General features: G+C 40.6%; 1 protein-coding gene across 3 annotated transcripts in view; it reads left to right on the top strand.

Moving 5' to 3' along the window:
• KIF18A (kinesin family member 18A) overlaps window positions 1-12,352 on the top strand; it is a 44,677-nt gene that overhangs the window by 23,176 nt on the left and 9,149 nt on the right. For all 3 annotated transcript variants that reach the window (XR_014150229.1, XM_081834750.1, XM_081834749.1), the window contains exons 12-13: window positions 111-232; window positions 1,666-1,904. Coding sequence is in view for 2 of the 3 variants with exons in the window: in XM_081834750.1 (XP_081690876.1) it covers window positions 111-232; window positions 1,666-1,904 (361 nt within the window). In the remaining variant the exon portion in view is untranslated. The remainder of the gene's footprint in view (window positions 1-110; window positions 233-1,665; window positions 1,905-12,352) is intronic.

Here is a 12,352-nt window from a genome sequence, read left to right as displayed (position 1 = left end):
CAAGACTTCCGCTCTAGAAGTAGGACTGTTGTTTTTCAAAGTAGTAGCATTCCTGTCATTACTGGGTTGGCTGCCTATGAGCTTGGCTTCAACATGGCTCCCTTTTCCAGGAGCTTAACAGAGATCTGCAGTACTTCCATTTGAAGTTGGAAGTGAAGGATTTGAGAACTCAGGCTGAATACATGAGGACTCTTGCATCCCTCCAAGAACAGCAATATAAACAGACAGAAAAGTAAGTCAATTTTGAAATGCCATATTTTGAACACCTTCCCTATTTAAAGCTTTTGACGTATGTATGCTAATTTTACACGAAAATTGTGGTACATTTGATTAAACTTTCGTTGGACTGCTTTTGAACAAGAGGTCTGAAAGGGACAACGACAATGTTTCTTTTTCTGTCCTGTTCCACAAAGCTGAACAGATTGCTCTCTAGTTCTTTCAGAATATCTTAGTAGGAACACTTTGACCTTTTAAGCTCAGTGGTGGCCAATCTCTTTGGAAGGTGTGCAGCAAATCAAATCCAGAGCATGAGGGTGCCATTTTGGAATCCATTGTAGTCTGTAGGCAGACTGCTGTGACTTCCTAGCTTTGCCTCTTGTCTTGCCTCTAGAACCAGAAATAAGGCAGCCCTGCAGTGTGGAAGATGTAGGCAGGAGAATGTGCCTAGTTCCATTCTATGGGTAGCCAACCTTTTTTTCTGGCCTGAAGGCCAAATTCACTCTTGGCCAGTGATTCAGGGGCACATGCCAGTGGTGGGTATCTCATGCACCGCAGGTACCCAGCCCAGCCCTTCTCTTCAGCTGATTATAAATGGGGGAATGGGGGGTTTTCACCTCCGCCCCTTCACCAAACAATGACTTGGCCAAGGGCTTCGGACTGTCCTTGAAGACATCTCTGATACTTCAACAGGTCCAAAATACAGAAGCCAGATTACTGGCTCCCTTTGGAACGCCTATAACCCCTCTTTTAAAACAGCTGATCTTAATAGCATTTCCCTTCCTGGGAATTTTCCCCTTAGAGAAGCCTATAGAATAGATACCGATGAATGAGTTCTTTGTTGGCTCAGTGGTGCCTAACAGTGAGATGATAAATTTCTAGTCTGGCTACCTATCTGGTTTGAGGGACCTGGTTGATGACCTATACCAAGATCTCTTTTTTGCTTTAAGGGTTAGCACCAACACTTTAAATTGTGCTCGGAAAGCCAATTGGGAGCCAATGTAGGTCTTTCAGGACCGGTGTTACATGGTATCGGCAGCCGCATTCTGAAACTGCAATTAATCCAGAGTGCAGAAGGATCAACTCAAATATTTTAGGGTATAGGAATCCTGTTGAAAATGTAGGTTGGCACCTAAGGATTAATGACCATAAAATCAAATCTAGAATTGTGAAGGCACTCTGCAACATTTAACCCCAGAAAGAAACTCTACAAATACAAACACTAGGTTAATGGGAATATGGTCAGAGTGTTAAAATTCAAACAGGACTTGCTGACAATAGTCTTCTCTCACTGCGCAACTGGTGTTTAAAAGCTTGTGTATACTTTCTAAGTAGAATGTCTGCATATATATAATGTTCCTTAAATACAATTTACATGAAAGCAGCATGCAGTGCTATCTCTGAGATGTTTGTTGCTTATTTACCATGAAACTTCCTTTTTTTTAACAGAATACTAAGTGCTTTGCTTTCTGTTATAAGAAAGCAGTACGAAGCTTTGAAAACAGCAGGGTTAGCAAACAGTGCTGTTGAGGATGACTTCAAGGCTTTTGAGCAGCTGATTCACAGAGAGAAAGCCGTTGTCTGGGCTGACCAGATGACTGAAAAAGAACCAAAACAAAATGATTCACCAGTGATGTCTGCTATCATGGCCTTTCCACAACTTGTGAGTTACCAGAATACGCCTTGCCGTAAGTAGACAATTATCTCTCTTTCTGTTTTTAAGGTGTTGCACCTTCCCTAAGGAAAAAAAGGTCAAATTTGAAGGTAGATTTACAGTGAGTTGGATCTAGAATGCCCCTTCCTTGAACTGAAAGACTGGAATTCCTGCAGAAGCAGCTGCTGGAGAAGGGGACTGGGAGGTGAGCTTCACCCCCTGCAGCTCCCAGTCCTTGGAGGGTCACTGAACTGTCCAGAACAGCTTTTGAGGGGTCTGGAGAGCAGCCTCTCTACCCACATTCTCTAGCAGGAGTGCCTTGCAGACAGAATGATGGTGATGGTGATCTTTTTATTGAAAGTTCAAAAAGCACCTAACTATATGTACACCAGACATGGTGAACGCAAACAAAAAAGAGAAACAGAGCCTGTGCAGAAGGGAAAACAAAGGGGGGGGGGACCCAAAACTGTATATTTTACAAGGTTGTTATTGTACTTCACCAAATCTTAACCTATTACAGTTTACGGTATTTGTAAGAATGGATTCCAAATATCATTGAATTTGTCCATGGCAAGTCTGTGTTTATATGCAAGTTGTTCATATGTTGCGAGTTTGTATAAGTCTTCAATCCAATCGTAGAAGGGTGCCGCATTTTTATTTTTCCAGTTCATCAGTATCAGTCTTTTTGTGGTAAGGGCACAGAGAGTCCACTCACATTGTCTTTTTGTAAGGTTCCATGTGCTGGTTATATAATAATTCAAGAGGATATTTTGCTCTGTAAATGTAAGGTTGTTCTATACAGTTCTGTTGATGGTTTCAGTTACCTTCTGCCAAAAATCTTTCAATATAGGACAATGGTTATTATGAAGATTATATATTTATTTATTTATTTATACCCAACCTTTTTCTCTGTTGAGACTCAAGACAGCTTACAGATAAAAGACATGCCAGTAATTATTACAAGTTCTGCTCGCCTGAATTCTGAATCCAGCCAAATGTGACTAAACCTAACTTTAGTGTAGCAGCTAAAGTGTAAGATAGCAAAAGAAGCCCTTTCTTGGAAATGGTGTGCTTCATCCCCTCAGGAATATCTGCCTATATCACTCAACTCTTCCTAATGTAGCAGTTACAGCCTTGCAAAAATATCAGTTCTAGGGTGGGCATTGAAATGAGTCTGCATGTAGCTTTTCTCCAGTTCACCGAAGAAAGTAGAAAATGTTGATATAAGCCTTGATCCAGATAATTATTTAAAGATACCTGTGTACAGCAAGACCTTTTCCTTCCTGTTTTGTAACCTTTCTGAATTCCTCCACAGCGCTTGTGATGTTTCATTTGGGAGGCGGGCTGTTTTGTTAAGATAAGGAAAATACCCACTGTACACCTGACAAATAAGGGTGATTCGACAGATTAAAGACGTTTGTTAGCTTTGTGCTGCTTTTCCTAGTGCAGTGCATTCATCTTTTGCAGGTATCCTTATTGGTAGATAGTCTGGGCGTTTGTACGTTCCGGCCAATTTATGCCATGAACAGTATTATTGGTCATAAAATGAAGTGAGGCACCTTTCAATCGGTTTAGCAAACATTGTTTCCTGTCTGTGGCTTTCTGCTGGAAATGTGAGCGCTAATGTTTGTACTGACTCCTCCTTAATGTGGTAATTTTCTGCATTTACTGTACCTCTACAACTTCTGCATCCTGGGCGCTCCCTTCCCTAGAGACATTTCAGAGCAAGCAGCGATGCAGATAGGAATTGCGGGGAAAGTTGCAAGCTCTCTAGTGAAAATAATTTGATTTATGCGCAAACACAAGGGGGAGAATTGCTGTTGGTCTTCCCAAGCCTATGGTTTTAGAGAGTCCAAGGTGATCCTGGGTATTTCTTCTACAATTAGAAGAACAGTATTGGCAAACTTCACTGAAAGACTTCCATTCCTGATCTTCCCTAGTCTGAATGCACCCTCAGCTTCCGTAGGAAATGATGAGGCCCAATAGATCTTGTCACTACACCATGTGAGCCTGTGGTACACTCTGGATCCGCCAACCTACAATACACGTGCTCTTCAACAGTTAGATTGATGTGGGAAAGGTTCCTTCAAGGCAGAAAGGAAACCAACCCTCCTAAACAAAATGCTAATATTTTCAGAAACAAAATATGATATGGAGAGCTATGCTTAAGAACAAGACTTCATGAAACACTGGATATTTTATAAGTCTTCTAGAGCTCTTACCATCTAAACTTGGATAAACAAAATGGTACTTATAAGTTAGGATGGAACATTTCTATGTTTTGTTTAAAGATCCAACACACACAAAAACACCAGCAGCAGAAATTATTCCTTAGAAAAGTCATGGGGAGCAGGGAGTTCCCATGTTGTTAGGAAGCCCTGACTTATCTTTAGTTAGGAAATTTTTAAACGACAATTCATACAGATCCCATTGCACCATTTTTGGTTCATTGGTTTTATTTATTTATTTATTTTGGTACGCAATCTATTCAAGATGTTAGGCAGGAAATGGGGTTTTGCACCGAGGCTGAAAAAACATTGGCCACCTGTTACACAGTGGTCATTATTCCTTATTTAAAAATCCATATTTTACTTGCAGCATAATTGCATGGGCTTTACTTGTCAACATAACAGTAAAGCTGTTCCATTTTGGGGGCAGCAGACTCTTGGATTCCAATCCATTTTTGAATTTAGAGACATATATGTTCCCGTGGGAATATTTCAGAGGGTTTTCCAAAATTCTCTATATTTGGATAAATTGGTCATCATAATGTTTCATTTACGCTGAAGTATGTATGCAGTATAATTTTAATAAAATAATGGGCATCTCGGGAATTAAACAGGAAGGGGTGTGTGAGCCCAGCTTTCTAGCATATGTAGTTTACTGTTTCGCCCTTAAATGTGGATTGATTACTAGGAAAGTGTAGTTTGGAAATTATTTTTCCCTAAATGTCTTCCTTTAGATGTTAAGTGTAGCAATGCCCATCAATGCCAGCTATGTTGTCTAGTACCAATAATGCCATCTACTGTGAATTATCAGTGGATGATAGCTTACGTCTCAGCATATTTATAATATTTACAGTGGTAGCTCGGCTTGAGAACTTAATTCATTCTGGAAGTCTGTTCTTAACCTGAGGTACCACTTTAGCTAATGAGGCCCCCTGCTGCCACTGTGCCACTGCCGCGCGATTTCTGTTCTTATCCTGAAGCAAAATTCTTAACCCGAGGTACTATTTGGGTTAGCGGAGTCTGTAACCTGAAGCGTCTGTAACCCGAGGTACCACTGGATTGGTGTTTTGCATCTGTTCAGCACACTAGTAATGCATAAAAAAGATAACGAACAGGCTTAGACATTTGTCCAGTCTAAACCAGTCCTTTGTTTCTGGTCACACCTCAACTTTTCTGGTTTGCATATGATGGAAATATAGTATAGTACAGTATTTTAACTTGGGGAAAGAGTAGGCAGGGCTTTATAAATGGACTGTGAGAAACACAAAGAAGAGTCGGCTGGTATCAGAAGTTAGAGCAAAGTTGATTCTCTGATATTCTAGTCAAGGTAGTTAAAGACAGGAGCAGAAAAAGAGCAAAGGCAGTGGTTGTGCTTTAAAGGAGTGGGGCATTGTGAGAACTAGCAATGTAAAGTTGGCACAGAAAGCAATCAAGGGACAAGGCAATCTTAATCAGCATTGACCAAAGACAAAGAAGCCAGCAAGATTTCAAAAATTTTACATGAGAGTAAGCTGAGGGTGATGAGCTTTAGCAGTAAATCCCATTCATTTCCCTCCATATTTCTAACTGTTTTCTCACTGTATTGGTGAAGAGGGCTATAAAAGGTGAAGGAATCAGTTTAAGGGTTCTTCTGGTTAAAAAAAAAAATCTCCATATTTTGCAAAACTCAGTTCTTGGGATGTGTATGCCCAAAGTACAGTGCCCCTGTGTTTGCTATAGACAGACAGACAGACAGACAGACGTGCTTTGGTGATAGGCTGCTTATAGCAAACTTTAATGACAAAGATCTCTGGGCAGTTTTCAGTTTCAGAACTTAACTTGGTAGCGCACTTCCAAAAACTTGTAAGGTTGGTTAGAGATTTCTCTCTCCCGGTAGAGTAGGGTGGGGTTGCTGTTTGATTGAACCCATCACTCTTGGCTTTTCTACCTCGCTTGGCAACTTCAAAGCCTTGTTATTATATGCTTTCAGTAGCACTTGGATGAGAGTAAGAAATGAGACTTGGCAGCAGAATAACAACATCATCCTTTGCTCTTGAAACAACTTTAATTTCAAATATACTGTTGCCTCCAAAAAAGAGTGAGGGGCTTACCTTTTAGCTGCAGTTTATAGCAGACTGCAAAATCATAGGCAGCTGTGATATTTTAACTCCTGCCATTGAAGTGCAACATAAATTATTATACCAGTCAAGTAAAAACACAAGCTCTAAGTTAAGAGTAGCATTCTTAAGGCTTGCGCAGTAGGATTTTGATTGATGGCGTGATCCATGTTCTCTCTGTGTGTGAGATGTGAACGCGAGCTCCATTCACAGCCAGGCACTTGCCAGTATTTCTGGCTTTGTTTCAGATATCCCATTTCTTTAAGCGTAGCTGTGCATTAGTAGAGAGGGGGGTGGGGTCCATTTTTAAATGCAGGGTGAAGTGCCCATTACTTCCTCCTGTGACCAGAAGCAAAGCCAATTTATTACTGGGAAGAGCTAATTGCGGTGAATTCTTATGTTAGTCAAAACATTGACTTCAGATGCAGGATTGCATCCTCATTCATTCTCCCACCTGTAAGCTTCAATACGTACTGGAGAGCTTCTTCCCATTCAAGCTGCCCTGTTACAACTGCCATCTTAAGTAATAGCATCACACTAATGTTGCCATTCTTTTGGATGCAAGCTGGGGTTCTGGTAGCTCCCACACACCCACACTGCATTTATTGCTTCCAGAATATCTTTAAATTGCTTGGCATAATAACGTGTTGGGGTCACATGAATATTAAATAGCTAAAATTCATTCACTAGGCAACATTTGCAACTCGGAATTCCATGAGTCAGAAAGCTGTTGAAAGAATCAAAATTTATGATTAGTAGAGTAATTGGATCAATCACTGGAAGCCCAGAAATGTTTATTGAAATGAATACATTAATATTTGATTTCACTTTAGCTGAACAACCGAGCAGACTTAATTTAGCACAGATTCCAGAAATACCTTCTCATGCATGTATTTAACATGAGTTCTGGAAGAATAAAAAAATCCCAACCCGTTATTTTGTCCCAAACCCAATTAGAACTTGTCCCATTCATCAATGTCTTTTTGACATGAACTCGACTTTTGTGGACTGTGACTCATGTTTGCTAAATACTTCCCTCACGCTTTTCACATTACTTGATACCATGCTAAGTCTTGTCTTTGTATACTCACTTCTTGATAAATGAGTTCCTTTATTGGCAGAGATTTCTGGAGGCATGACATGGCATAGCCAAGGCTGTCCAAAAATTCTTAATTGAAAGGGAGAGAAATCATTCATTTGAATACCTTCATGTTCAACTCCCGTTTTTCATGTCGATTCTAAAGCATGGCAAGAATATATTTTGGCAGGTGCAGCTCAAACCTGTGAAAGTTTACTCAGAAGTAAGTTGCACTGCTTGCCATAGGGCTTACTTCTAGGTAACTGTGCAAAGGAACGCAGCTTTAATATAAGGTGTATTTGCTTTCCCCATAACACACATGGTAATAAGTTGGGGGGGGGTGTGGTTGATTTTGCATCCTAAATTAATCCTTAAGTATTGTATCCAATTTATCTTAATTTATGGGACTGGATAGATATATGCGGGCTCACTTTTCCAGCATGGCTGCAAGCATTTGCCTCCATTTTCAGCACACCATAGTTTGTTGAAAGTAGGGGAGGGGGTTTGCAGTGGTGAGCTTTAACTATGGTTTGTCCAAAGAAGCCAGGATCGTCAACCTTTGATCATCTCCTCTTCACGACTTCACTGGAAGAGAAGGGTTCAAGGGACACCTAAGCTTGTCCTCATAGCAGTAAACCAGGGTTGGGCAGCCTGTGGCGCTCCAAACATTGCTGAACTATAAATCCCATTATCCGTGACCATTGCCCATGCCGGCCACTTTTAAGGCCAGGATAAACAAAGATAATCGCTCTTTTAAATATACAGTACTTTCATTAAATAATAATAGCAAGTTGGTGTACAGCATTATAATATCCACAATAATATCCATTCATGTTCCATTCAAGACCCGTCTGAACAATACTGTTTTCAAAAGACCTCTAAAATATGGCAGGGGTGACTCTTGCCTGATCTTTACAGGCAAGGAGTTCCAGGGGGCACATCAGGGGCAGGAAGATCTCAGTGACTGAGGTGGAGCAGAAGGAATCAGGAGGTACTTTGGGCCCAAGTTGTTTGAAACGATTGTTTTGCTAAGGATTTCTTTCATTCTGATGACATTAAGTAGCTATACGGGGTTTTCTTTTTCCTAATGGCTTGCATTTGTGCTTCATGGAACCCCAGCAACCAGCTTTTTATTAATGAGCTTGCAGTGCAGTATGAAATATGGCTCATTGTGTTGAAGTTCAACAAATTATTAATGTTGGCAATACTTTTTGTGTTCTCTACCTATCTGGTTTACAGTTTAAATGCTTACATTTACGGGTAATTTAAAAGTGGTTTCAGTACTGGGAGAAGCTTCTAAAACTTGGCACTCTCACCAAAATGTTTCTCTCCCCCAAGACTTCGTTCCCAGTTTCTCTTAGGACATTTTGAAAAAACCCAGTGCCTTACAGTAAACAAAACTTTTTTTCTTCTTCTTTGGAAAGAGGAACGTCAGTGCTATAATGTATAAACACAGACCAACGGTCCGCCAACCACTACTTTTCCCCGAAACACATACTTTCAGATGCATAAGCTAGAGCAACGCCTCATAAATTAATATTTTAAAATGTTGCCTAAAATGTTTAATGGATAGCTGTTTGAAAGATTATAATTGGATTCTCTGGGCAGAGCATATTGTTGATATTCAGCAAAGTGGCTATTCAAAATGTTATGATTGGAGCCCTGCATCACTATTCATATAATCGGGTTTCACGGCCATAGGATGTTGGAAGATAAATATTTTGAGCACACAGAGTTTGTTTATTGTCTAGAAATGCAATGTGGAATATTTCAGACTAAAATTTATGAACGAGGAAGTACTGGAATTGTATCTAGCCAAACACCAATCTGAATTTTTAACCAGAGGGCGGGGGAGAGAGAGAATGCCTCTGAGCCATTGAGTTTGAAGCAAGTGTGTAGGTAGGATTCTCTTGTTATTTTCCTGTGAGGGTAGGACCAAGAACAGAGATTAAACAGTTAACTACTACATATTCACAGGAATGGTCTCACTTAGTCCAACTGCTATGCAGAGCATGTCAACCCTTCACCATCATAAGTATAATACATAGCTATACTTTGTATGTTCTACATCAAAACCTAGGATGTTCTGATACACTTTTTCCTGACCTTCTGTGTACTATTTTTCAGCTTAAAGATCTGCTACTTGTAAGCCAATCCTAAATATTTCCTTCTAGACACCTTTAGCTTGTGGTTAGAATCATGGCTATGTCTAGTTGCACCTTGTTTGGGTGAATGATCTAAAATGGTGGTGCAATGCTTTCTAAATTGCTGAAGATCTCCCCTCCACCACCCCAGTAGTTCATCTTTCATTGGTTTTGGACTTAACATGTCAGTTAGGGTGACATTCCTTTTTTGAAGTGACTTGATGACATGTGGTTTCCGAACTTATTCTATCAAAATTAAGCAAGTGGTAGATTTTGAATAAATGTCTTACGAAGCTCATTGCCTGACAGAGGTGGAAATAAATGCAAAGTGTTTGTTTTATGCAGATAAGCAAGCTAAATGCACTACTACATTCTAAAGGCACTACTAAACCTCTGTGTTTTGGTTTCTAACTATTTCAGCAGGCAGAACAGAGGGGGGAAATCAAGTCACATGCTGTAATAAAATTTCTTAAGCCCCTTTCATAGTTTTCCCTCCATCTGCTTAGTCTATGCATGGAAGGGAAAGCAGGTTTAAAATATTGCATACAGAAGGAAGAAGCAAAGTACAAAGAAAATACAGTACTAGTGAATAATAATAAAACAATTGTGTAACAGTAGAGCCCCTTCATGGATCACTGCCTTGCCGTGGCGAAGGGGCTTGAATAACTCAGAGAAGCTATGAACTATGCCAAGCAGGACACTCAAGATGAACAGGTCATAGTGGAGAGTTTTGACCAAACATGATCCACCTGGAGGAGGAACTGGCAAGCCACTCCAGTATCCCTGCCAAGAAAACTCCATGGACAAAGACAACAGGCATATAAAAGTTATGACGCTGGAAGATGAGCCCCTCAGGTCGGAAGGCGTCCAACATGCTACTGGGGAAGAGCGGAGGACAAGTACAAGTAGATCCAGAGCTGATGAAGTGGCTGGGCCAAAGCCGAAAGGACGCTCAGTTGCGGATATGCCTGGAAGCGAAAGGAAAGTCCAATGCTGTAAAGAAAAATATTGCATAGGAACCTGGAATGTAAGAACCATGAACCTGGGTAAGTTGGATATGGTCAAAAATGAGATGGCAAGAATAAATATTGACATCCTGGGCATCAGTGAACTAAAATGGTCAGGAATGGGCGAATTCAGTTCGGATGACTATCATATCTACTACTGTGGGCAAGAAACCCGTAAAAGAAATGGAGTGGCCCTCATAGTCAACAAAAGAGTGGCGAAAGCTGTACTGGGATGCAATCTCAAAAATGATAGAATGATCTCGATACGAATCCAAGGCAGACCTTTTAACATCACAGTAATCCAAGTTTATGCACCAACTACTGGTGCTGAAGAAACTGAAATTGACCAGTTTTATGAAGACTTACAAGACCTTATAGAAGTGACACCAAAGAAGGATGTTCTTCTCATTATAGGGGACTGGAATGCTAAAGTAGGGAATCAAGAGATAAAAGGAACAACTGGCAAGTTTGGCCTTGGAGATCAAAACGAAACAGGGCAAAGGCTAATAGAGTTCTGTCAAGAGAACAAGCTGGTCATCACAAACACTCTTTTCCAACAGCACAGGAGACGACTCTACACATGGACATCACTAGATGGGCAGCATCGAAATCAGATTGATTATATTCTCTGCAGCCAAAGATGGAGAAGCTCTATACAGTCAGCAAAAACAAGACCTGGAGCTGACTGTGGCTCATATCATCAGCTTCTTATAGCAAAATTCAAGCTCAAACTGAAGAAAGTAGGAAAAACCACTGGGCCGGTAAGATACAATCTAAACCAAATCCCTTATGAATACACAGTGGAAGTGAGGAACAGGTTTAAGGATTTAGATTTGCTGGACAGAGTGCCTGAAGAACTATGGATGGAGGCTCGCAACATTATACAGGAGGCAGCAACGAAAACCATCCCAATGAAAAAGAAATGCAAGAAAGCAAAGTGGATATCCAATGAGGCCTTACAAATAGCAGGAGAGAGAAGGCAAGCAAAATGCGAGGGAGATAGTGAAAGATACAGGAAATTGAATGCAGATTTCCAAAAAATAGCAAGGAGAGACAAGAAGGCCTTCTTAAACGAACAATGCAAAGAAATAGAGGAAAACAACAGAATGGGAAAAACCAGAGATCTGTTCAAGAAAATTGGAGATATGAAAGGAACATTTCGTACAAAGATTACCATAATAAAGGACAGAAATGGTAAGGACCTAACAGAAGCAGAAGACATCAAGAAGAGGTGGCAAGAATACACATAGGAATTATACCAGAAAGATATGGATGGCTCGTACACCCCAGGTAGTGTGGTTGCTGACCTTGAGCCAGACATCCTGGAGAGTGAAGTCAAATGGGCCTTAGAAAGCACAGCTAATAACAAGGCCAGTGGAAGTGATGGTATTCCAGCTGAACTATTTAAAATTTTAAAAGATGATGCTGTTAAGGTGCTACACTCAATATGCCAGCAAGTTTGGAAAACTCAGCAGTGGCCAGAGGATTGGAGAAGATCAGTCTACATCCCAATCCCAAAGAAGGGCAGTGCCAAAGAATGCTCCAACTACCGCACAAGTGCACTCATTTCACAAGGCTAGCAAGGTTATGCTTAAGATTCCACAAGACAGGCTTAAGCAGTATGTGGACCGAGAACTCCCAGAAGTACAAGCTGGATTCCGAAAAGGCAGAGGAACCAGAGACCAAATTGCAAACATGCACTGGATTATGGAGAAAGCTAGAGAGTTCCAGAAAGACATCTACTTCTGCTTCATTGACTATGCAAAAGCCTTTGACTGTGTCGACCACAGCAAACTATGGCAAGTTCTTAAAGAAATGGGAGTGCCTGATCACCTCATCTGTCTCCTGAGAAATCTCTATGTGGGACAAGAAGCTACAGTTAGAACTGGATATGGAACAACTGATTGGTTCAACATTGGGAAAGGAGTA

The sequence above is a fragment of the Podarcis erhardii genome (assembly GCF_964252035.2).
Source record: "Podarcis erhardii genome assembly, chromosome: 1".
NCBI classification, from domain to species: Eukaryota; Metazoa; Chordata; class Lepidosauria; order Squamata; family Lacertidae; genus Podarcis; species Podarcis erhardii.
This window is presented reverse-complemented; position numbering and strand designations above follow the sequence as displayed.